Source organism: Molothrus aeneus, chromosome 3 (assembly GCF_037042795.1).
Source record: "Molothrus aeneus isolate 106 chromosome 3, BPBGC_Maene_1.0, whole genome shotgun sequence".
Classification (NCBI taxonomy): Eukaryota; Metazoa; Chordata; class Aves; order Passeriformes; family Icteridae; genus Molothrus; species Molothrus aeneus.
The window spans coordinates 87,761,112-87,787,783 of record NC_089648.1 but is presented as its reverse complement, the minus strand read 5'-3'; the positions used below and the strand labels follow the sequence as shown (position 1 = coordinate 87,787,783).

At 35.6% G+C, this 26,672-nt stretch overlaps 1 protein-coding gene across 2 annotated transcripts in view; it reads left to right on the top strand.

The window, feature by feature from the left end:
• The first annotated feature begins 6,645 nt into the window (after positions 1 to 6,645).
• Positions 6,646 to 26,672, top strand: part of COL21A1 (collagen type XXI alpha 1 chain) — a 67,911-nt gene continuing 47,884 nt past the window's right edge. Inside the window, exons 1-9 of one of the 2 annotated variants that reach the window (XM_066545885.1) lie at positions 6,646 to 6,733; positions 8,182 to 8,733; positions 13,151 to 13,319; positions 13,453 to 13,669; positions 15,010 to 15,183; positions 16,124 to 16,201; positions 18,464 to 18,472; positions 19,925 to 20,008; positions 22,111 to 22,173. In XM_066545885.1, the coding sequence (XP_066401982.1) occupies positions 6,646 to 6,733; positions 8,182 to 8,733; positions 13,151 to 13,319; positions 13,453 to 13,669; positions 15,010 to 15,183; positions 16,124 to 16,201; positions 18,464 to 18,472; positions 19,925 to 20,008; positions 22,111 to 22,173 (1,434 nt within the window). The remainder of the gene's footprint in view (positions 6,734 to 8,181; positions 8,734 to 13,150; positions 13,320 to 13,452; positions 13,670 to 15,009; positions 15,184 to 16,123; positions 16,202 to 18,463; positions 18,473 to 19,924; positions 20,009 to 22,110; positions 22,174 to 26,672) is intronic. The other variant, XM_066545884.1, reaches the window with a different exon arrangement.

Below are 26,672 nucleotides of genomic sequence, written 5' to 3'. Positions count from 1 at the left end.
AGTAGTCTTATAATTGCATTAGGAGTTCTTACTTGGATTGATTCCATTTTTATGTTGCCTTTATGACTCTTTTTATCAACACTTATTGTTAGAGATTGTTGTACTTTTCTCTCAGATTTAAACTGATTTCTATAGTGGTTTCACTGCTAAATGATATATAATTTAATGTAATTATATATAATTACTTTATATAATTTCTAGTTATTTCATTATTTGCCCCAATTATTGTTTCTCTTGTCAGTGGCCCAATTGAACTCTGAATTCCTTAGTGCAAACAAAATGTTCTCCCAAACTATTGCACCAGGTTGTAATTTTGATTAATTTTTTTCTCTTTCCCTGTTTGGTAATATAGATACTTTTACGTGTGCACAGTCAAAATTCAAACTTTGAGATTTCCTCTAGGAGTTGGTTGGAACATTTCTTATGTAGACTCCTATTATCATATGCAAGGTTAATTTCAACTGTACCATTTGAGTGTCAGATTTTATCCTATTGATTAGCTGTTTTGTTTTTCTTGGGTCCATCCAAGGAGGGAAAGTTCTGTGGAATCTCAAGATGCTTGATAAGAGAGAAGTTACAGCACAGGCCTTTCACAGACAGGATTAAATCATGGTTTCCAGGGAGACTTCAAATTCTTTTGTTGCAGCCAGAAATCTGAGCTGCCAGGTGTGGTTACTTCCTGAAGTTGCCATCCAATATTGTTTCCCAGTCAGTCGTGTGTCAGTCCAGTAGCTCAAATATTGTGGTAAGCTCCTTTTTCTTTAACCCATAATAACTAATTGCCAGGTCCTGGCACAGCATCCTCTTGGAGTGGGAATAAATCCGACAAAGTACGAAGTGCCAGAATAAATAGGATTTAAAAATACAAGTCTTCTGTGACTTCAGATGTTGGAGCATGAATCCAAACTGTCTCTGCTGTAGACTGGAGGAACATGTGGGTTTGTGTGCTTTACTGAATCATGTGAAAAATAAACAGTCAGCCCATGTCAGTTAAGAGCATTATTTGCTTTCAAAACTATGTATAGTCTTACTTGGGTTATAGTATGTCTCAGTTGCTTACTTTAGTCTTCAATGTCTAGCATGGAACTTGATATAAAGCCTTTATAAAATTTATGTAAAGCCTTCTGTTCAAAATCTGCTGAGAAGGTGATGAATTCTTAATCCTCTCTGCACCTTTATGTAATCTTCATAGTACTTTATATGTCATATATATATCAAAGCTAGAAATATGAAGTGTAATCTTAACATGTAGTACCAATTCCTGTGAGTTTATCTTTTTTGTATTGAATACCACTAAAAGTAGGAATTGTAATCATGTTGGAGAATGACTGCATTTAAACTACTGGTCCACTGAATTTTTTTCTTACCTATCCCTAAAATGTCTTGTGGAATGAAGAGTGAAGTGGTTTGCTTTATCAGTAGTTTTGGCAGTAGTTTTAACAGTTGACTGTTAAGTGAACTATTTTTACTGAGAGATTTAAATTGTATCTGTGGCACAAATAATTGAAATATCAAACATCATCTTGAAGTACTAGTTACTGTCTTTACTGTGTTTTGAGGGAGAAATACAATATAACATTTAAACAGCAAAACAGACCATGCTAATGTGTACTTGAGGGACAACAGATGTATGTGCAGAGTAAGGTGAGATTGATTTCTGAAAATGGAGATGAGATGTGATGTTACTGTTTCTCTGAGGTCTTCAATATTCATTCATGTTCTTCACATGCTTGGACATTCATCTTCAGCTAACTCAGCTGCTTGGCCATTAACTCTACACAGCTCTCATTGCTGCAGCTGTGGACTTGAGCCAGAGGTCTTTGTCTGCATCCCTTCTCAATTTTCCATGTGTTTCTCCAGCTCCATTAGGAGATCTCTGTTTTTTAGTCTGTCTGCCAGGTAGGCTTTAGATTCGTAGAGGGAAAGTAAACAAAACTCCTCAGCCTTTCTTGCTGTTGTAAAAAGAGAGATAGCAAAGGTAGTGGAAATGGGTCAGGTGGCCCAAGCAGTGCCTGCATTAGTCTTTTCTTTTCAAGGTGGTCCAGGCATTGCTTTCTGCTCGATTTCAGGGTTAGGAAATAAAATATCTGAAACTGTGCACTAAGTGTACTTTATATTGCCATGTATTCATATATAGACTTAGTACAGCTAAGAATTAGCCAGAATTGAACCATTTTATAATGGCTTTTTATCCTTGTTGCACTAGTACTTAAAAAAGAAAAAAACACAAGAGAAAATTCTTAGTATGTGTAACTTAAACACATAATTTTCTTTCTTGACCCCTCTTAATTAAACCACATCCTTAATCATATATTTAATGTTTTAGAAAACTCCTGGCATGAATGTAGTTATACTGCTGATTATGCCAAAATCTTTTATTCCAACATAGAAATAGAAAGAAATGGCATGGAGGATACTGATGGACTTGTCACTTTTGGAGATTTTATCTATTTATAGGCAATCTTGCATTTATGTACATGTATATAGGTGCAAACTAAGCTTAAATTAATCATATCTTTACAGCCTCACCCTTCCCAGGAAATGCTGTTATTTTAAATGTTTGCAAGTATAACAGCCTCATCAGTTGTGCCCACCAAGAAAAATAAATTAATAGGAACAATATGTGGAAAACATGAATGGAGAATGGGAGTGAAATCCAAGTGGGAATAAATACAGATTCAGATTAATTACTTGATGAAAGAAACTGACTTAGACTCAGACTTTTTGAATGCATAGGACTGGTAGTATTAGGTAGAGATAGAAATAAAGAGCTAAAGGTAAATTGCCCTGACATTTTATTTGCAAATCCCATTAATTCTGAAAATGAAGGAAGCAAATATAAAAACGTGGTGATGAAATATTGCATTACTTTTCCACATTACTTAATGCATATTAATGAGGATTTTCAGGGTTCCTTTTTCTTGCTGCTCAGTTCCTGTAGTATTGTGTAAATTTTGAAAATGCCAAGAGTCTTCTCTATGTCCTTTCACTCATTACTGTTGTAATGTCTTCATACTTGGCCCTTTGTACAGCAAACTTAATGATCTCTAATTGAATTATGAGAGTTTTATGCAGTGATGCAATATGAGAGAAGTGTTAACTTATTCTTGTGAAGCTTGCTAATGTATATAACCTTTAGTCTGGTTATTTTCTCAGAATGCTGGAAAGGATTAGAACCATACCCTTCCTGACTTTCTTCTTAGGCGTAACTAGCAGTGGGAAGAAGTGAAGGAAGAAACTCTTCCTTTCAATGTAATTCTTCAGCAGGAAATCTTCATGCAGCAGAGAAGCCAGAAGATTTTGGAGAGAAGAAATTTCTCTCTATGAATTTGAATAGTGACAAAACTGCACTGAAGAGCAAATATTTTTGATTCTGTCAGATTCCAAATTGCTCTAAATGGAAAGTTTCCTCAGAGAGTATTCATGAAAAGAATAAAATTATTTATTTGTCTGGACACTGAAAAAAATTGCTGTGGAAAGACTGCATCAGTAAACTGCCCTTTGAGATGCAGAAGGTGCTGCTTTCAGGCATCATAAATGCAAGGTGTAAATACTGCCTGACCTGCTTAGATGCACAAATTTTCTACTGAAAACTTAAGTTGGATGTGAAATTATTCTGCTGTGCATACAGAGGAGATGTCATTTGAACCTGTGTGTACTTCTGTGCAGCAAAGCTGTTCTGGGAATTGCATGCCTTTGCATCTGTAACACACTGACAGTCTTGAATTAGTTTGAAAATCAAGTAGAGGCTGTTGGTTTCAGTAATGGCTGTACCACATTTCCACTGTATAGGAAACCTGAATTCCATTCCCTTCCCAGTCAGCAGATTTCAGTGGCCCTGTTGGTGCAAATGCTGCTGCACAGCAAAATTGCTGTGCCCAGAAGAAAGTGAGAAATAAGTTTCAGGAACTGTCCCAGTGGTTAAGGCTACCCACAGCATGTGGGTGAGTTGCTGTGTCACTGGTTTCCAAACTTCATTGAGTTTTCCTCCTGTGCACAGCAAACAGTGAATGTGCATGTGGGAGGCTATCACCTGTCTCTGACCATGCTCTCATGGAGTATGGCTGATGCAGCCAGGTTTTATTGTGCCACCTTTCTCTCCTGCCTTTGGTGAAGACAGAAATAATACTTTTTGAACTCTACTCTGGAGAACTGGGTCTTACACTACTACCCCATTGGTTCAAGGCTCTGATGTTTAGTAGCACTGCTAGGACCTTATCTTTTGTGTACACTCAGATGCAGAGAAATTTGCCTGAGTCTTGATTCAGATCACTCAGATATATTGTGTTTGCTCTACAGCCCCTCATTTTGGGAGCTCAGAGCAGAAGCCTTTACATAAGCTGTTTATTTTCCCTCTGTCTGAGATAGGCAGTTTTCCTTAGAGGACTGTTTCCCCTCACTCTAACATCCCTTTTGCTATCAAACTGGCATATAAAAAGCATACAGTGGAAAGAATGGCCATAATGAGTCACACTAAAGGTCCACCCAATCCAGTATCTTGTCTCAGTTAATCCCTCATTAAATCTTGTGGCTTTAATTTAAACAATTTAGTGGTGCTGGGAGATAGCCAAAGGTTTGCTCCTGCCACCCTATGCATCACCAGCGTTACAAAGCCTGGGGTTGGTTGTGGGGCTCTGTCCCTTTTAAAGTGGAAAAAATAAACAACTATGAGGATGCCTTGAAAAATACAGTAACACATGTGCTATTTCTCCACTAATACTCTCTCAGTCTGCCACCCTTTACTTGAGCTGGATGCAACATCTGTGTATTTATTTAGTAACCCTGTATGAATTTCTCCTACATCAACTTCCATATGTTAAAAGTGGTTTGGTATAACTGAGAAGTGGGAAGCCAGTTCTATGTGTTTTCCTGGTTATGTTTGGTAAAACCACAAACTAATCACTAGGGAAAATTTGGAAAAAGACAGAGGCCAAAAGTTTTATTTAAAATATTCATTCCTGGATTGGGTGGTGTTTCTGTAGGTTTCAAGTACACTTTTGATGCCTGTTCAATAACTACTGTGTTGACAAGATACAGCAGCTAGGTCTCTGGGATTGTTGGCTTGGCATCTCTTTTTAACTGTTAAAATGCAGTGATATAATATTATTTTCTTTCTAGTAAATTGAGCATTGGAATCCTCTTTATCTGGTTGCTTAAGCTCTAGTTTTATCCTTTTAATTTTGTTTCCTGTTAATAGGTCCATTTTGGCCTCCTAAACATTTATTTTGGTTTATACTTAAAACCTTGCCAGGGAAAAGGCTGGAAAAGATTTTAGAATGATCAATTTTGCAAACCACCAACAAACCAAATAATCTATGTAAAATGTCTACCTCTACTATATTCTTTTATGTATTATAAGCCTAATACTTATACACAGTTTCATAGTTTAAAATTGATCCTTTTTCAAATAGCTGGAATAAAAACCTGCCACTTAATCTGTTTGAATGAAGGTGATATCCCAGTATTTGTGTAGCAGAACTGGAGAAGTTCTGGATCTTATGTCCTATCCCATAGACTCCAGGATGTGTCTGATTTCTTACCCATTCTGACACAAGGTAATATGAATAACAAAATATGGCTCTACCTTGCAATTATCTGTAATCTGAAGGAGAAATTTAATAACAGAATAATTATGGTCATGCTTCATTAACTTCAGGGAATCACATTAGGTGGGAGTAGAATTTCCTGGAAGTTGACTGCTCTGCAGTGAAATGAATTCACCCTGAAAATTGCATTTTACATTGAAGGATGGGATGAGAGAATACAAAAGAGATTCAGTATACTTTCTTTCACAGTCATGAAATTAATGGATCTCTAATACAGTACCTCAAAAATGTATCTTTTACCAGTATGATACCTTTTTTCATTAAGCATAGTGAATAAATCTTTCTTAATTAAAATAAATTAGTCAAATAATATTTTTAACAGCAATATGAGACTTAAATTGCATCTTTGCTTGATGTAGGGTTATATTTCATAAACCATGATAGCAAAGGAGACAAAAACAGAGGAAAAAAAATCAAAAGTTGAAGATACGTGTAATCATAGATGTTGCAATACACCATCTGCAGGACTTGGCTTTGCTGGGGAAGGGCTGGGGCTTGCTGAGACCCTGACTGCTGGTATCAGTGTCAGTCCTGGGGTAGAGGAGTGGGAACTGTCCCAGACTCCCTGAAGCAGCCAGGTGTGAGGCTGAGACCAAAGTAGCACCTCCCCACCAGTAATACATAAACACTTGCCATGTTTTGGATCTTTTGGTAATGTCTTTTGATAATTGCTACAGAGTGGGGATAGTGGGATAGTGTTTGGACAAGTGTGACTAGGAATGTAACCTACTTGTCAATGTGCCTAGCAGGAGAAGTATATAAATGCACCCCGGTGAAAACTGAGCTTCTGCAAAAAGGCTGGTGAGGGTTGCTGAGTTTAGAATCTCAATTTTGGGCTTACATGACTGACACTTTTTGAGTCAATGGTTCATTGAAGAGTGGCCACATCTGGTCTTACAGATTTGATGCAGAGATGTTCCTCAGAGACAGTTTTAAAACTGCAGAAGCTTGGATTTTTTTTGGTAATACAATAACACTGTATTTTCTTTTCATTTTTCCCCATCTAGTTTTGTATCAAGACCTTGAGAATAAAATACACATGGCACAGATTGTAACATTTTTTCAGATGCTGTTAGTTCTGCTACTTCATGATTATATCTCAGCTGAAGATGGCGAAACAAGAGCAAGTAGGTCTTAATTTTTGCATTTCAGATAAGTGCAACTTCAAAGCATGCCTCAAATTTTTAATATCCATTTTGGTGTTCACATGTACCCTTCTGTTGATGGTGATTTTATTCCAATATAGTTTTCCTGGTGAAAATCCAATAATATAAAAATAAAATAAAAATAGCTTAAATATCTTATTTCTTCACTAGGATGGAAATGTCTTTACTTGTGTCTTGGAAATGCCCAAGGTGGCAGATGGAACTATAAAGCTCCAGTCTTGATTTAAAATTGAGTTTGAGTATTTCTATTTTCATTGCTTCAGAAGTCATGATCTGAATAGCTGAGTGTTATGTGAGAAACTAAATAAGGAAGAATAAAGGTTCTGTGAGAGGAAGCTAGCTCCAGTTAGCATTTCTCCAGCAGATTGTGGTCACTTGCTTTCAAGGAAGGTGAAATCTTGTCTTGATCAGAAGTGTCCATAGGCAGATTTCAGGGTAAGGCAAAGCTCTCCTCCCTGTGGTGGAGCTGCAGACTTTCAGAAAACAAAAGGACAGTAAGCCTCATGGCCTCATGTGCCATGAGATCAGAATAATCCCTCCTGCTTTTGGCCATGTCCTTGGCACCTCATGTGTCAGTTATCAAAACCTCTTTCACAGTCAATGGAAGGTGATTCTCTCCTTTAGAAAGTTACACCCTCCATCTGAGAAAGGGTATGTAGCATGGAAGGACTTTCCTCTGAAAATGCTTGTGTCTGTCCATTGCCTGTAGTTGGCAACTTAGTCTAAAAACTAAGTTCATGACTGCAGCTAGGAGAGCTGAATCCATGCCTAAGTCATCATGCAGTTACAGGTAGTTAGTAAATGCTTATGAGATTCTGTATTCTGGAGGTCGAGCTCATTCACTGAATACTTTTCTTCTGTAAAAATCAGAATATGCTACCAGCAACATTCAATTGAGACTCAGGATTTTATAATACTAGTTCTGTAAATGCCATTTAGCAGTGTCCAAAGTCAATTAAAAGGTATTGGTAAAAGGATTCTGGAGTATTCAGGCTATAGCCTTCCTCTGCAGTGTGCTTGGTTTACTAACAAAATGGAGTTTTTATGTTTATCATCTCTGCAGATGAGATATGAAAAGACCCAATATATATTCCTCTCTGTTTATTGACTAGAATGCAATTGCCAGCTAAGGAACTGAATTCCAGAATTTTTCATAGTTGTTTCTGGAGCTAATGTAAAAACTAGATAATTGCTAACCAGGTGTTGCTTTCAGGTACCAAGTTGAATCTGTGTAGCTTACACAATCTTACACAAGTTTGCCCTGATGAACTCTGCTATTTTTTTTTTTCAGCTGGAATGCATATGTCAGTATAGATCCTAATATAAACATTAATTGATAAGACAAACATTTACTGTGGAGGAAGAAAGGGAAAGTGTTCATTAAAATATTTGTTTGATTTTTTTTTTAGGTTGCCGAACTGCTCCGGCAGATTTAGTTTTTATCTTGGATGGCTCTTACAGTGTTGGCCCAGAAAACTTTGAAATAATCAAAAGTTGGCTTGTCAATATTACAAGAAATTTTGACATAGGGCCAAAGTTTATTCAAGTTGGAGTTGTCCAGTACAGTGATTACCCTGTACTTGAAATTCCCCTCGGAACTCATGAATCCACTGAGAACCTCATCAGGGAAATGGAGTCCATACACTATCTGGGAGGAAATACAAGAACAGGAAGAGCTATTCAGTTTGCCTTTGACCATCTTTTTGCAAAATCTTCACGATTTTTAACAAAAATAGCAGTAGTTCTCACTGATGGAAAGTCCCAAGATGAAGTCAAAGATGTAGCAGCAGAAGCAAGGAAAAATAAGATCACTTTGTTTGCAATTGGTGTTGGCTCAGAAATTGAGGAGGATGAACTTAAAGCTATTGCCAATAAACCTTCATCAACTTATGTATTTTATGTTGAAGACTATATTGCAATATCAAGAATTAAAGAAGTTATAAAACAGAAACTCTGTGAAGGTGAGTATAAAATACTTTAGGTGTGCAAAATGTAGTTCTGTACATATATTTTTTAATTTCACAAGCAGAATGCATTATTAATGTAACCTAAGGGACCTGATACTCTTTACTATGATCTTCTTTCTTTTTTGGAAATTCCTCCCAAAATGTTATTTTCTCTGTCAAACAAAGAGATATATTTGGGAAAGGTATGGTGGTTTAACACAGTATGTGTTTAATTTCAATATGTATCCTTTTACCCTAAGCCCAAATTTTTTTTCATTGATAAAGTTTAAAAACACTAAAATATTTCAGCAATTCTCATAGTGCAAGAATATAGAGTTTGCTTTATTGATTTCCTAGTTGCAACTGATACACACAATCCAGCTTTTCTTCTAGGGAGGTGAGAGGAGAGCCTGGCATTGCAACAAGAGTTCTTCTGAATACATACTTCTAGTATGTAAAAATCATAGAATTGTGGGATGGTTTGGATTGTAGGGGACCCTAAAGATCACCTGGTTCCAACCCCCCTGCCATGGGCAGGGACACCTTTCAGTAGATCAGGTTGCTTTGAGCCCCATCCAACCTGGCCTTGAACACTTCCAGGGATAAGGCATCCATAACTCCTCTGGGCAACTTGTTCCAATGCATTAAGACCCTGACTGTAAAGAATTTCTTCCTAATATCTAATCCAAACCTACCCTCTTTGGGTTTAAAGCCATTCCCTCTTGTCCTGTCACTACATGCCCTTGTGAAAAGTCCCTCTCCAGGTGTCTTGTAAGGCTCCTCTAGGTACTGGAAGGCTGCACTAAGGTGTCCCCACACCCTTCTCTTCTCCTGGCTGAACAACCCCAACTTTCCCAGCTTTTTTCCACAGGAGAGAGGCTCCAGCCTTCTCATTAACTTTGTGGCTTCCTCTGGACTTGCTCCAGCAGGTCCATCCTTCTTATGTTGTGGCCCCAGAGCTGGACTCCAGGTAGGGGCTCATGGGAGTGGAATAGACATCTGGAGTTGTAGCAAGCAGTTATGATGTTTCTTAGAAGAATTTTGTAGAAGAGTTAGCCAAGACCAACGTTGTAAAGTGACTCTTTTAACAGCATTACTGCATTGAGGTTTCTGAAATTTTGTAAAACAATGGCTTTCTTTTATGTATAAAAAAGATAGCAAATTGCTCCTAAAATGTATCACTCAGATTCTAGTATGTCAGTGGTATTTTGTACATGTTTTATTATCAAGAATTGATGCAAGACATATTTCAGTTTTACCATATTTCTGTACTTAGTAAGAGTGAAAAATAGATTTTGTTTGCTCTCACTTTGAGTATCAACTTCATTGAAAAAATATGGTGATGCTTTTGTTGAGGATACTAGTGTTTATTTCCTGCTACATTAAATGAAAATCATAGTAATTCCTTGTGGCTGATGTAGTAAGGTTGTCGGTCCAAAAATTAAATCCGCTAAGTGGAGCTAAATTCTTTAATAGAACTTCATACGGGGAGAAATTCCCCTAAATAAACACTAAATAAACACTAAATAAACACAATATTTTCTTTGACTAAAGTTTTAGAAGAAGTGCCGTTATATTTCATCAAGATGGATTTTCAGCAACAAGTTAACTAGTATCCTTTGAAATTCATCTGTGGTATTTCACATGATTTACAGCAGTAATCTGTGAATATTGACTATTTATACAAAGCGTACTCACTCTTTCACTTGAAGTGACCCTTTGCTTTGTCTCCCTTACATTGTGCACTTCCCTTGTTATAGCATTTAGATCCTTGCAGAGCAATCAAAGACACTTGGCAGCTTCATTTCCAACCACAATGTCTTTACCAGGTGAACTCCAAGACTGATAAACTGGAATTTTTATAGCTAAGTTGTGCATATTGATTAATTTATTTGCTTACTGATTATTGTGTTGTTAAGATTGACTTTGACTGAGGGAGAGGAAGTTCATGAGGGCTGAGCAGCAATGGTTTGGCTGTGGTCAACTACATGAAACTGCCTGAAAATTTAGCAATTCTCTCTTCATGGTCTTTGTGTAAATGTCTAAAAAAAGCTAGCCGTTGCTCTATGGAGTTTTAAAATCCATTCTGAAGTAAAAGTGTAAACAAAAAGGCCACAGGGGCAGTATTTCCTTTATGGACAATGAAAACTGAGGTTTGGTGGTTCTTGGAGCAAGTATTGCTCTTAGGAACAGGCTTGCAGGTGGTGTCTAATGTGCCTTTTGGGGACTCTAGTGTTTGTTTTAGAGTACATCAGGGGAATAAAGACTTCATGAACCTGTCTGCCAGAATTGAATGAAATATTTAATAAATATTTAATATTAATTATTTATTTTCAAAAGTCAAATGTTCCTGTACTATCAATATGCTATAACAAGGAAAAAAAAATTGTGTCTCAGGAATGTATTCAGAAAGAAAACCCAGTGTAGACCTTAGAAGTTTGTCTGAAGGATGCAGAGAAAAGTTGCTTTGTCCCAGATACTGGGATTTAACATCATAAAGCTATTTTACACTTTAGGAAGGAAAATAAGCATCTGAAAACTATGTAAAAACACTAAAAGGCAAAAAGATTTTAGAAAAGGCTAGAGAGTTGAAGTGACCGGCACTATGGACTAGAAATACAGTCCCATTTCCCATGAAAAATAGCTTTTAATTTTACCACTAATTTCTGCATGTTGTATAGTGGCTCAGTTAGTTATCAGAATAGAAGACCCAGAAAGGATCTACCAGACTGAATTTTTCATGTAATTCACCAATGTGCCACTGGAAAGAAAAAATAGTTTCCTAATGTGTAATTTTACACATGCTTAATTTGTTTGGTTGGTATTGGTTAGGAACAGTTATTTTGGCCCTGATCCATCATAATGAGCCTCTTATATAAAATATTCCTATTTCTGCCTTTAGTTTTTGATTTTACACCAAATTTGTAATATTCTAACTGATAGGAGACCCTATACTTGTCAATGTATACTTATGTGATTATCTGTAATCTCTGTTAATTGTGATGTGACTGTTATCCAGCTTTGCTATAAATGAGTTTAGAAAATAGTTCCATGATAACAATGCACATTTGAAGAAACCTGAAAAAACCACTATTACTCTTACTTAATAGCATAAGTATGTTGACTTAAATCTGCGTTTTGAGAAGAATGAGAGGGAATGTTTTGTAGGACTTTGTTTTTTTTTTTTCTTTGAAAGCATTCAGGATGCAGACATTTTAATTTTCAAAATGTGTGCAGAGTTCTTGAAATTCTTTATTTTAGAACAGACAAATAATTTATTTCTATTTTGGAAGTCAGGTGTCATTTTGCTGTGGAGAGGAAAAGAAAACTAAGGGGAGTTTATGTGGCTTTTTGCTGCTGTCCCAAGTACCTGTGACATCCCCATGATTGTCCTTTCCCATGACAGACAGGGTTGTGCAGAAAATTAGCAGAATTTTCTTGGAGCATATATATCCTGCCTCCCCCACCAGAATGGGGGAGCTTCTGACTGCCCTGGGGTTGGTTAGAAAGGGAAGTCATGCAGTGTTGCTCATACTGTGAAAAGAAACCAGTCTAGACCTTCAAGCTGATAATTCCCTGGCACGGAGACGGGAGTTCTCCAGCCCATGGCTGGTCCAAATGGAGATAGGAGAACTCTCCACCCCTTCATTGGAATGTATTCCTAACCTCTTCCTTGTCTATGAACTGCTGCTTTTCTGAAGAAACAATAGGAAATGAATAATGATGTTTATTGTAAGCAGTTTAGCATAATTTTAATAAAACAAAAAGCTTTATTTTTTATTGATTTGTTATCCTAATGTTCATTTTAGTATTAGGTTTCACTGTCCTATCTCTTTTTCTTTTTCTTTTTTTGTTTGAGAAAACTTATGTTGTCACAGAAAATATATCACACACTCTATTTTTTCCATTGAGAATAACTTGAAGCAGATTTAAGTGAAATAGACAAAACAGCTCAGAGTCCATTTGGAGTTAAATAAAATGAAAATAAAAGTCAGGGATAATTTTAACTTTTTCTATTTTCAGACTGATTTTATAGTTGGGAAGGATGCTCAATTCAAATTGTTAATGCATTTTGGAAATTAATATCTATAATTTTATATAATTTTGGAACCATGCAATTTTAGAAATGAAATTCAGTATATTCATTAGCCAATACAGTAATACTGTTTAAATACAATTAGTGACATACAGTTAGTGACAATTCAAAATATTATGTGAATGTAATTGCAATAAAATATGACATCTTAATATTCTTGCTTTAAGTTCCTGAGGATCCTGTAAACCACTTTTCTCATGTTGTACTTAACTGACAGTTCTCAGTTCTCTTTTTATTTCTTGAAAGGCAGATAAAAAAATTAGTTGGGTGGGAGGCTACTTTTCTTGGAAGTCTTAAGTCATATTTTGGACTGTCCTTGCATTTATTACTTTTCAGAATCTGTTTGTCCAACAAGAATTCCAGTGGCAGCTCGAGATGAAAAAGGATTTGACATTCTTGTAGGATTAGGTGTGAAGAAAAAAGTTAAAAAGAGAATTCAAATATCAACCACTAATGCAAAAGCTTATGAAGTAACCTCACGTGTTGACCTCTCAGAATTAACAAGGTATTGAATTTTATAAATGTTCTTCTACATTCAGTAAGATTTTTTTGTTTCTTTAAATAAGAAGGACTTATTTTAAGATTTATATAAATCTTCAAGTAGTGTCTTGTTTTTTCCACCCTTTCCCCTTATTTAGGAATGTGTTTCCAGAAGGTCTCCCTCCATCCTATGTGTTTGTTTCCACTCAAAGATTTAAAGTAAAGAAGACATGGGATTTGTGGCGAATTCTGAGTCTAGATAAGAGACCACAGATAGCAGTCACTGTTAATGGAGAAGAAAAAACATTATCATTCACTACAACAAGTTTAATAAATGGCACACAAGTTATTACATTTGCTGCACCTAATGTAAAGGTAAGGAGTATGTCACTATCATGCTGGAATGCTTCTTTAGGTACACGTTATTCCAGTATTCCCCTCTTTGAGCAAACCAGTTTTATTGTTTTCTAGTACAATCTGAAGATTGTATTTCAGTCTTTCTTCAGTAATTTCCAGTGGAGTATTCCACTCTTGTAAAAAAGATTGTCTTAGCTGCAGATGAGACAGAGGATTGGAGATTGAATGTCCCTATTATTGCATTTGTAGCAGGAATATGTGCAGCCCAGAGATGGCCCTTCCTGCCACAGGGAGTATTATTTAAGTGAACAGAGAGGGCTATTTCAGCAGAAAAAGACTGGGAAAGATTTGCTGCTGGAGCACTTCATGGCCAAGTGGGTTCAACTTTTCTGGGAAGTGGAGGCCTGCATTCAAATCCCTACTCCAAATAAGGCTGAAGGAATTTTAAATATAAATCCTCAGTAAAGGAAGGACTCCTATCCAAGGAATAGGTCTTAACTTTTTTATGCTAGAGGCATTTTATACTTCTGTTGCTAGATGGAGAATTTTTGCTTTTTCTTTCCAAATTTCCTCTACCTTTTAATAATTATTAGTAGGCAAAATAATTTTTTTATTATTTTAAGAAGCTATGTTAAACTTGATTTACTGGAAACTTGGAACTGAATTAAAAAATCCAGTTTCAAGTCAATACTCTATTTTATTTATGTATTTCTTGAAGCTGCACAAACAAATCAATCTGATTCATGCAGTCCCAGGTATCAATGAACTTAACCATGATAACACACAACTTCCGTGTTTTGTTTGTTTGCTTTTGTTTCTCCATGCCTGCCTTGCTATTATGGAGAACAATAATTTCATGGCTTTTTTAGACTTGTGCATCTCTAAACAGAGTATAAATGCCAATACACTCCTAATGAACATTTCTCTTTAATAAACCTTTATGATAATTTATCACCTATCAATTTATCACAAGTACCAATTTTTTTTTCACCATAATTGATAATCTGAAGTGTTTGAGACGTTAGACCAGTGCTTATAAATAGGCTTCTGGCTGCATATTTTCAACAAATACAGGTTTGAGCTTGTTCACAGCCATAGACTAAAAAAAAAAAATCTATGTGAGTTGTAAAATAATTCTGAAATAAGGATTAATTATTACCAATTGTCATATTTTCAATTACAATATTATTTTGCAATACTTCATTTTACTATATAGTTTAGAATAATTTGTATATAAAATCTTCAGCCTTGATCAGCTCAACCATTAACAGCAGTTTGATTGTTGAAGTGCAGTTTTATCACTATTTAAATTGAAAGCATTTTGTTTTAAACAATGCTGTTTTCTTTGTTTTTCTTAGACATTGTTTGATGAAGGCTGGCATCAAATTCGTCTCTTAGTAACAGAAGACTTTGTAACTTTGTATATAGATGGCCAAGAAATTGAAACAAAGCCATTACATCCTGTTTTAGGTATTTATATCAGTGGCCTAACCCAAATTGGAAAGTATTCTGGAAAGGAGGAAACGGTACAGGTAGGCATATGCTAAAACTACAATAATTCAGTAATTCTGTTGTAGGTTAAATTGCATTGGTGGCTTCTGTTTTCTTGAGCTTACTCTTCTAACTTAGAGTAGACTGAAATTTAGTGTACAAAATTTAATATACTTAAGAGAGAGTAAAAATGGTCAGGGGAACTTAGCACAAGTGATCTATCCCGTGACATAGATACTTAACTGGTCTCACTGGTTCCAAGGACAAAATTGATGCAACGTGGTTGCCTGAGTTTGGGAAGCAGTGTCTCAAGTTTGGGAATTTCCTCTGCTTGACATTTGCACATGATGTCCTTCCATCAGTATATGTACGGGTGATGCTGATAAAAGAGGAAAATTTTGGTCAAGTTTCTTTCTCCTTGCTTTGCAGTCACAATAGTTTATGCTAGAGAAACTGACAGTGGTTTCATTTTCTTTTGGAATGTAGCAACAAAGGAGAATGGCATAAAACTTTTGTTTGCCTCATGCCAGTGTTTTTATTCAATGCTTTTTAAAGATTTATACTGTATACTAAACACTAAGCATTAGGGATGCCTTCAGATGCTTCACCAGAATTTACTAATCTTATATCTAATATGAGCAGGTCTGTGTAGAAGCGTCTTCCCGGGTCCGTTAAGGTGAAAAGAAAGAAGATAGGCTTGCCTGTGTTATTAACTTGTTTCCTTAATGATATTGGCAGCCAGTATAGTTCATGCTGCATGTGTTTGGATTAATGCCCAGGGAATATGGATGGTGATTTCTGTGATTTTAAAAAATTCTTGGATTGATTATTTTTATTTAAGTAATTCTGTTACAGTATGTTTAATTGGTTGTGCATATTAATCATTATGAGTAACCTAAAAATATTTCCATACAGTTAATTGATTTTTAACTGTAGTGAATGCACAGACCTCTAAAGAGTCTTTTATGTTTGAAATTACAGTTTGATATACAAAAACTGCGAATCTACTGTGACCCAGAGCAAAATAATCGAGAAACAGTCTGTGAGATCCCAGGATTTGTGAGTATGATCGATGAACTTTAGAGGACTACGTGGCATTTTTTTACAAATCACTGTTTAAAGCTGACTTAATGAATTTTTAAAATAGATTAATCTACATTGATTCAGCTGGTGCAAACACATGCTTATTACAGGCCTTCTTTGTTTCAACCTTATTTTCTCACAGTTTTTTCAAGTTTAGGTATTTAATGGTGCATTTTTGATATATATGAGTATAGAAGAATCTCAGAATCCTCTCTTAAAATTTCAGATTTTAAGCATTATAGAATAACAAAACTTCTAGGTTTTTTCAGTGTAAAATTTTTAAAATATGATTTTTCAACTTTTCTGACATACTCCTTGCTACTTGACAGGTCATTTAATCTATGAAATTTTGGTGCATAATCAGCAAACCTGCATTTCTAAATCACCTTCTCCTGTTTGAAATATCTGTGCTGAGGTCTGTGATAAACACGCCATTATCTGAATTGTTGCCATGATTTCAAGAAGTACATTAAGTACAGGGCAGAAATAAAATCAAGACTTTATGACTCATGTACACAATTTTTAGCAAGTTTATGGGGACCTTTGGCCCTCTCTTGCTCCTCTTAAAGTTAATTATGCACTGCAGTGTAAGACATATACAAACAGATTTGGAAACCAGTCATGACTGACAGAGCCAGATTTAAGCATTCAGTTCCCATCTCAAAGCATAAACAAGAGATTGATTTAAACATGCAAATTCAAAATAATCTCCTTTGCTTGGTGGATGAAACAAACTGAGCTAAAGATTATCAGTTGCCAGTGTCCTACTATGTAGACCCACATTCCTCATGTTGTGATTAGATTTTGTGTCATTTGGCTGGTTTGACAATAGAACCATTGAATCTCCAGCATCCAGATTTTCTTTTTTGTCAGACTGGCACTTATTGCCAGCTAGTCTGTTTTTCTTCTTTTTCTTTGGGACCAGTGGGTCTATTGCAGCCTTATCAGGGCTTTTTCAACTTTCAGTCAAGCAGCAAGTAGGTGAATGGATTATTAGCTGTTCTGAACTCTGAACAGGTGCAGGAATACTTCTGTAAAATTAGCTTTGAATCTTGAAGAAAGTTAAGTATTTATTTAACTATTATTTAACTGCACCACATATCTTTCTGCTCTTTAAAAATTAAAAGTAAGATATGAAAAGTAATCAAATGAAAAATATTTTGCATAAAGAAAGCAAGCACTTAAAAAGTCTTTCATAGCTTATTTTCTCTGCTATTTATCAAGGAGTTGAAGCCAAAAGTTGTTTTTTTGCCATTTTAGTTTCACTGTCTGTTTTTGTAAATTAAATTTGGACTTTGCCCATGAAATTCTGGACTCCTTCAGAAAATAAAAATGTTGGATGATCTTCAAGGAGGAATATGTGGTTTGTGGTTGTATTCTGTCAGAGTGTGGTTGTGTCAGAGTTCCTGAAATAAGCAGAGGCTTTATGTACTAATTACAGACCAAATTAATCCCCTTTCCCAGAGATACCTTGCTGCATAGTAATTTTAAGCTCCTTCTATGATCTGTGGAAAATGAAAACTTTCTCTAGGGTTTGCTCAAGCTGAAAATTGAATACAGAGGAAGCTTTCTGTGTCCACAGAGTGTGTATGAAATCTGCAGTGACTGTGTGCATCAGAATACTCCTGTGGACAGTGTGGCTAATGGTGGCTACTAAACTATTAAGACAGAAAATTTCATGGTTGCTCTGCTGAAGTATTTTGGGTTGGATTGTTCTGTGATGTTGCAGATACTGGATAATCAATTGATAGCAGAGTCTAATGCAGTCACAGGAAAGCAAGAAAAAGCCAGCCTTGCCCCTGTGCTGCTCTGTTTTTCCAGATGCTGGATTCAGGCAGAGAGCAGAGATTTCAGAAATATTTTGGTACATTCTCTGACATGAATGAGCAAGCAGAGCATATTTTTGATGAGAAGTTACTTCTGGTAAAAGGTTTGAACCAAATCTAAACATTTAGTGTGTAAATACTGACATGGTTTAGTGTTAATTCTGTCATTATCTTTTAAAAATTGCTACTGATGACTCCCACTGACAGACCCTTAACAGCAGTTAACTAAATTAATTTAATATGCATTGATAGCAGCTGTACATAAGTCTCAGAAAGTCTAAAAATTTGAATTATAATTTCTTGACAGTTACAGCTCAGGAGTTATGATTGGTTTTGATAGTGTTTCCAAATGAATGGATTTTCTTTTTAGAAATATTGCTGTACTCTTAAACTGTGTTTCTTCTTGTTTCAGAATGGAGAGGTAGGCTCGATCCTAAACTACTCAAACTCATTTTAAGGTAGTATTTGAGTTTTTATAAGCTTCTTAATATTCTAGGTAATATACACTTTGTTTTCAAAAGGGGACAGAGATATGCTAAGCTTAAGAGTGCTGGACTTCCCTTGCTTGAATTCTAGTCAGTAGCCAAATTAAAAATAATTTTTCTGAAAAAACACATGTTTATTAGAATAACTGGTCTGATGTTTTCCCCCAGTTCAATTCACTTGCTGCTATTTTCAGGGGGGTGGGGGATATGCACAGGGGATAATGCAGCTCTTCCCTGCACTGTGCTTATGGCAACTCCCTGAACAGGACCTTTTCTGAAGATCTAATATGACAACTTCCCTAACCTTACCTGTAACTCCCAACTTGTACCATTGCAATGGAAACATGAGTGTTTGTGTTTTGGTCAATCATTTGACCCCAAGAAAGAATTCCAGTCAAGAAACATCTTAAAAGGTGTCATTATTCTAGAAAATATGAGTAAAATGCTCTGGAAAGTTTTAGATAATAAAAAAAAAAAAACCTTTTCTTTTTAGCTTGGATTCTTAAAATTTTTGCCTTTCCATAGGTCTAAGAACTTGCTGGGTTAGGGTTGATGGATGAAAAAGAATTTACTGGATCTAACTTCAACATATAGATTTAGTAGAGATAAACCTATAATAGATTTGATTTAGTAGCTCTCCCCTTGCCTGCCCGAGTAAAGTACTGAGGTTTCATGTGGAGCTTAATGATGAGAAGTAAATATCACAAAAAAAGAAATAAATTCTAGAGGGTTATGTGATCTGCCAAGGTTTAGTGTTTAGTGCTGCAGGGAGCATGGTTTGGAGGAAGTCACCCAATGATCTTTGCAGGAGGGGCACTCTTGGCACCAGGACTAGTGACCTCTAGGAGTCAGTGGTAGCAGCTGTGTCCTGCCTCCCCTCAAGTAGCTTCATACTTGGAACATACGCCTAGGACGTAGGAGACTTGGGGTTTATCTTCTTTTCAGGCTCACTGCACAGCATAGAATGCCAATGGTTGGGATCATTATGCTATATACATCATTTTACACAGTTTTAAATTAACTTGTTATATTTGAGAATTGGTCACACTTCAAATTATGAATATAGATTAGCTAGAAGAAGTGGCTTTCAGGTTGCAAGATTTAAATTTTTCAAACTATATGACAAAATATTTGTGAAAAAAACAGTTACAGGTGTCAACCCAATACCAGTACTTACCTTTTAAATTTTTATTCTGGATAAAATGATTATATGCATGAAAACTACTTGGAGGGCAATATTCAGATAAGCAGAAGTTCCAGCTGAACAAGGGAGTGAATGCTAAGACCTAAGTGAAAAGCAGCCTAAGGAAGGTCAGCTTCACCTGGTGTTCCAATAAGTTTGTTGGCTGCCTTTGGCATATGCTGATGGCTGTTTTCACTCCTGGTAGTGCATGAATGGTCCCAGTGACGTAGGCTCAACACCCGCCCCCTGCATATGCCCACCAGGAAAGCAAGGACCTCCAGGCCCCAAAGTAAGTTCTGTTCTGCCTTGTTGAGTGTGTATGACCTGTCTTTCCCTGCTACTCTTCAGCAAACGATTTGGACTGTTAATTGTTTGAGGATGAAATGGTTTTCTGACAAAATCTTTTAATGGATAGGGGTTTCTTCCTTCTTTGTAAAAGAATGAACTAGATGCTTATTGGGAGAGTTTCACATTAGCTGTGCTGATGACCTCCTTTTTGTGTTGATGAAGAACTAAAATGAGAACTGGCCTTGAGCTGCAGAAGTCTTACATGGCAAACTCAAATCCCCAGTATTTGCTTCATTATCTCTCTCAATAACTATACTAGGCAGTGTTTACAGAATTATTGATAAGTGCAGACAAGAAAACCCCAAATCACTTGTCTTTATTAAGCAAATGAATAAAAACCTTCTTGGCTGTCATCATAAAAGAGGTTACAGTATACTGTAGCTACCTCAAATCTATGGGCTTCTTGATACAGTAGAGAAGATTTCTGGTCAGGGAATTGAAATCTGAAACACAGAGATCATTATTATTGTTTCATGTAATAGAATATCTGTGGTCTTTTACCTTTTTTATTTTCTTTAGAGAAAAAAGAGAGAGAATGAACTATTTATAATTTTAAAAGAATTGAAAACCACTTCCTGTAAATTATGAAGGAATATGAAAGTTCAGAACTCAGATGATCTATATCTATTGCCTTATGTGCAATTCTTCATCTACAATGCACTGTAATAGTTGTTTGGGGATAATTGAATAATACAGGTGAGAAGATGGTGCCTAACACAAAAGGCTGCAGAAAGTGAAAAGGAAGCCAATTTATGGTTGAATAGGTTGTCTCAATTATAATATATATTTATTAATGTTGAATACTGGACTCTAGAACCATATGAATTTAAACTTAATTTTTGTGTTTGTGATATTAATGGAGTGCAATAAACTGAATTAAATCAAAACAATTTCAAAATACAAGTAAATGATTTTTAAGCTTTTCAAGTTAAAAGCAGAAAATTTCACAGTTAAATGGTATATTTGAAAGCAAATGTTTTTTTTCTCAAATCCAAACATGGACTTCTTAATTTGGACAACAATAATTCTGGGTAGCTTATTCTAATTTAGCAAATGATCACTGTTATGCTTTTCAAAAAAGACATTATTCTATATTATCTTCCACTTGCTTCAGCATTACACTTCTGTGGTTTATATGTGAAATGATGTTTTTTCACATTCACATTGAAAGCTAGTTTCCTGTTTCTCTTCTAATGTCCTCCCTATTTGTAACAATTCTGCAGTTCAAAGTGACCCACAGGTCTGTTAATGGTTCAGGCTGAAGAAATAAATACCTGCTTAACACCCTGCAGAAGTAAAATAGTTTAGAGGGCAAGTCTTTTTGGATTTTGCTGAGTTCAAATCAAAGCTGTTAGTAAAACAAATAGAGAAAGTCAATACTCTAGGAGGATATACTGAGTAGGGTGTTACGTTCCTGCTTTCTCACTATAAACATGAAGCCTTGGCAAGCAACTTTCCTTTTACTTCAATCTGACTGTAAGAGTGATTATCAAAATAATTGCAAAGAACTTATAAGAGAAAATCTGAAAAATATCTTTTTCATCAGCAATTGTTGTGTGGAGAGGAGTTTATTATTTTACAGGTTTTAATCCTGGCTCTTGCCTTTTTAGTGCTTTTATCTTAAGAATTAGGCTCAGCTAAAGCAAATGAGAGATTTCTTCAGAAAATAACTATTTTATTAAAGAAGTTTTATTAAAGATTGTTTCATCTACTTGATAAAAAATGTTTCTATTTCCTTTCATTTACGTGCTAAAAGACTAGAAAGCTTTTAAGTTGATGGGTCAAACTTGTGCTGTAACCAAGTGTGGATTCACTTGTCCAAGAACTGCACAAGAAGTTGGGGAGAAGTCGGGGAGAATTTCCCCCCCCAAAACCAGTTCTTTTTCACTGTAGGAATTGCTCCTCAATAGTAGGTCCTTGGATTTGTAGAGGCTGTTTTATGGAATGTGTTAGGGCTAAGGTTTCTTTGTGCTCATTTGAAAATACTCTTATAATTTAAAAATGCTTATATATTTTCTGTGTTCACATGTTGCTTCTCCATAGGGTGACCCTGGGCAGCCTGGGAATCATGGTTATCCTGGTCTGCCTGGTCCAGATGGTAAGCCTGTGAGTACTAAAAACTTAGTCATCTATTGTAAATGTAAAACTAACAGGAGAAAAAACATGGAACACTGATACCACATTTTTGAAGTTTAGATCATTTTGTTGCCATTCTCTGAAACTGTGAATGTCATTTAACTGTATGCAACTGTTGTATAAATATGTCAATCATTGTATTTCTGTTTCAAGGTAAAATACTGTAAATATTAGAGTTGGGTACTGTTGTAAAGCAGAGAACAGTGTGTTCTCTGCTTTACAACACTATGAGTGTTTCTGTTGATCTTTGCATTACTTTGCAGCAGTTATGTTACTACCTCAGTCTTTACTCCTTAAGAATTTGTTCACTAGAAAGCACTTTGGGTCACCTGAAATCCTATCTATTTTTTTTAGGGCTTGCTCCTTGGTTGATAGAATTTCATGTAGGCTACGTCAGAACATGTAGATACGCATGTAAAATTAAAAAAAAAAAACAGATCTTTTTTAGTTCCAAACGGGTTAATTTCAATCACCATCATCACTGGTGGTGATTCCATCTGTAAGCAGAGTTAGTTTAACAGGAAGAAAAGAGATGCTAAAATCAAAAATGTAATAGTTTCTAAAAATTGAAAATTTCCCTCTTTTAAAATATGGGACTTATTATATTGAAACCTGAGCATGCTAACCCTGATAGTACAGGTGAGCAGTGCGTACATGAATTTTTCATCGGTCCCACAAGTAAATATACTCATTTTACATGTGATATAAAATGTTTTTATCATTTTGCTCTTAAACAGCTTTCAATAGCTATTAAATTCAGGAGTTTTTTGAACCAGAGTTGGAGAAGACAATCTGAATTGAAACTATCAGTGCTTTAAAATACTGCATTTTGATTTTAGACAATCTTGAAAATACAGGTTTTAAAGTATTCTAAGATGGGGAAGTCTATTTAACCAGAACAGCTTTTCAATTGATATTTGGTGGTGCTTAAGCTTATGAAGAGCAGTTCTGATCTCCTATAAAAGACAAGTATACAGACTGTCTGAACATGGAGTTGCATGGGGGAAGGTGTCCATCACATCTGACCATGCTGATTTCTGGAAATAGATTTGCAGTATTGATAAGCATAGCAGAGCTGCCTTTAATCCAGCTAAATCTGGTACTTTGAAAAGTAAGGGGTTATCATGTAAGCTTTAATGAAGGCAGAATGGACTGGATATTGGTAGGGAAATGTCAGCTCTTCTCTTCTCTTCTCTTCTCTTCTCTTCTCTTCTCTTCTCTTCTCTTCTCTTCTCTTCTCTTCTCTTCTCTTCTCTTCTCTTCTCTTCTCTTCTCTTCTCTTCTCTTCTCTTCTCTTCTCTTCTCTCTCTTTTAACAAATAGATTAAGACTTCATTTCTGAAGCATCCAGTCAGGTACAACCATATTGTTTTAGAAACAATTTGTTGTGACTCTTTCATATTTTAATAAAAAGATTTCCACTTCAAGGCTATTTATCCTCCCATAAGCACTAGAATTTGTAACAGCATGAATAATGAAGGAGAAATATATTGAAACTGTAGACCTACTGTAACTTTGTAGTCTGGCAGTCATGGCCTATTTTTTCCTGCAAATAAGTCATAATGTGCATAGATGGGCATTCTCTGAACATAAAAAAGATTACCAGAGTATGTCAGAATGAGAATCAAAAAGCTCTAGTACAGGAGACGTTGTATCATTTTGCTGAAGGACTTACATTATTTTAAGTGCTTGCTGCTAAATCCTGTAACTTTATTAACTAAAGAATGTTTCTGAAATATCATTTGTAGTTTTTGTGCCTGTTCTTTGTAAGGACATAATTGCAAACCAATTAGATCATCTCACCTTTGGCCAGTACATTATTTTCCTTACAGCAGATTTTTGAGTGCATTCCAGGCGACCTTTTAGCTGTGAATGGTCAGAGACTCTTTAGATCCACTGTGCAGGAAAACAGATTCCTCTCTCTGTCTTTTTCTTTCTGTTTTACTTTTGTATTTGCTAATACAACTAGCATGTTTTCTGTGCTGTCAGTGATTTTTCTTGTTTGGGGAAACTTTGCCCATCTGAATCTTTTTAGTTTTGTATCTCAGGGAACTCTGAGAAACAAGCATTTAATTCAGACGGCACCATAGGCTTACAGGTAGTTGTGTAGTCAGTTTTGTTTAATCAAATGGCTTTTGCATGAAAAGCTTTTCCTGCAAGTCAGTCTTTTCTGTTCCCAAGCACATTTTTATGTTCTTCTCTAAAGTCTTTCCAGTTTGCCTATCTGTTATTAATTTTCTTGGAACACTATAACTGGTCAACAAAATGTTTCTTCCTCTGAGAAGGGTTTTAGGCATGCATTTATATTACTATATGAAACTGATTTTAGAGTAAAACATCTAATAAAATTTAGTTTGTTGTTTGTGGGCTGGCTATCTTGTTGTAATACTTAATGTTAGTTTTAGTCCAGAAAAATGAAAAACAATTCCTAATATCTTAAAACTTACCAGAACATAATTGTCTACCTGGTGTTAGCCAGTAAAATTGTTTACTCTGATATTTGGGGAAGTGAACATAAGCATAACTTTTTTTCAGACATTTCTTAAATGTTATTTTTATTAGTTTTATTCAGACAATCTTTGTTTTTTCCCCTTTAATTGCCACCTCTGTTTATATTTTGATACATACAGAAAAGATCAATTAAAGAAACTGTAAAAAAGCCTGAAAGTGAGAAGCATAAGGAATGAAAATATGTTTTTTCAATAAAAAATGTAATTTAGAAACGTAAATTATTAAACTGTCTAGTCAAGAAAAAACCACTGATAAATTAGTGCAAAGATAAAAACAATATTTGAATCTCAAATGGAACTCATTTTCATGAACATTATTAGTCAGAAAGAAGCAGTTGGAGTGATTTCTGGCCCTGGAAGCACTCAGCAGCCTAACTGTGTGGTCACAAAGCCATTTTTTATTCCAAAAGATGCTTTGTATGTACTGTGGAAAAACTCAATTTATGGGGAAAAATAAATTATCAGAATCTATGCAGTGATCACTTGTGGTTAATAGAGGTAGGTTATCAGTCTGCAGACAGAAATTTTAAAAATCCACCCATTTGTCAATTTTGAACTGTGAACCATGCAGCTGGCAAATCTGGACAATTTTCGAGTATTCCATCTAGTTTCACTCAGGAAAGTTTGAAACAATTTGCCTTGTCTTTACAGTATGTACAAGAAAATAAAATAAGAAATGAGAAAAAATAAGCAGTTTATAAAAAAAAATCTTGTGAGACCAACTTTACTGATAGAAGTCGATATGGAATTCATAAGGTATCAAAAGCCACACATAATAAGTAATTTCTGATCATTCCAATATTTTTTGCTAATTTTTTGTGGCTGGTATATGTTCTTTGACCTAAGAAGTGTGTACAGTCTTTTTCCTTAGAACTATTTGCAAAGATTATAGAACATTATTACAGCTGTATTACCTAGAGCTTAATATTTGGTGACCAACTGAAGGCCAAATCTTTTGTGATGTACTTACTTACTATAAGAGCAATGATGAGCTATTTCAACAATACTTTTGGAATAAAAATGGGTAATAGTTTCACATATACATAGAATTCCCTGTGTGTTCCCAGATGGCTTGCCTGGGATTTAAGTTGTTCTAAACTCTGGAGCTACTTTTCTCAGAAAACTTTCATAGACAGAGTTGATAATTCAACTGTGAAATGCTGTTCTCAATTCCAGGAAAATACATATTACTCAGTAATACTGTGGCCTTTTTATTGTTAGAGGAAATCTTTCTGCTCTGTTCTGATGCAGTCATGTAATGCCTTTCCTGAGACCTACAAGTCTGGAATCAGAGCAATGCCTGATGCTGACTTGTGCTGCAGAGACAGCTGTAGAGTTCAGACAAAAGGCCACATCACTACCTGCAGCAACTGCCAAAGGCAGAGATATGATAAGGATGAACATCTAAACAGTGAGCAGGAAGTTAGACTCCCTTGGTATATCATCCTATCTCTCAATAGCCTGAAGCTTATGAACTTTTAAAGCTGGATTTACAGCCTTTTATTTAATGATCTTGTTGGATCTTTTTTCCTCTGAGCTATTTGAGAACATTGTGTTTAGGTAAAATATTCTGCCAGGGGCTCTGAATTATGAAGGCCTTGGCAGATGATGGAGTAGCTAATGGAGGAAAGTGTAATGAAATGCAGAAATAATAAACATGGATACATGTCTGCATAGTTACAGCAATTTCTGTTAAGATGTAATGTATTTTATGAAGAGTTTGAAGACTTGTCTTGTAATGCTTTAGATAGTTGTGCTTTAAAGATTTTCTGCAAGAAACTCCCACAAGAGGTCTGCAGACTTCGAGAGTGTTTTCTTAACTCCAAGTTAAATTTTCCTTTTGCAGTTGAATTCCATTATGCTTAGTTACATCACCCTAAATAGTTCTTTTTACTTAGTGTTTACAGTCCTTGAATATCTTCAGACCATTACTGTTGATCCCTGGTTCCTTCCTAGCCAA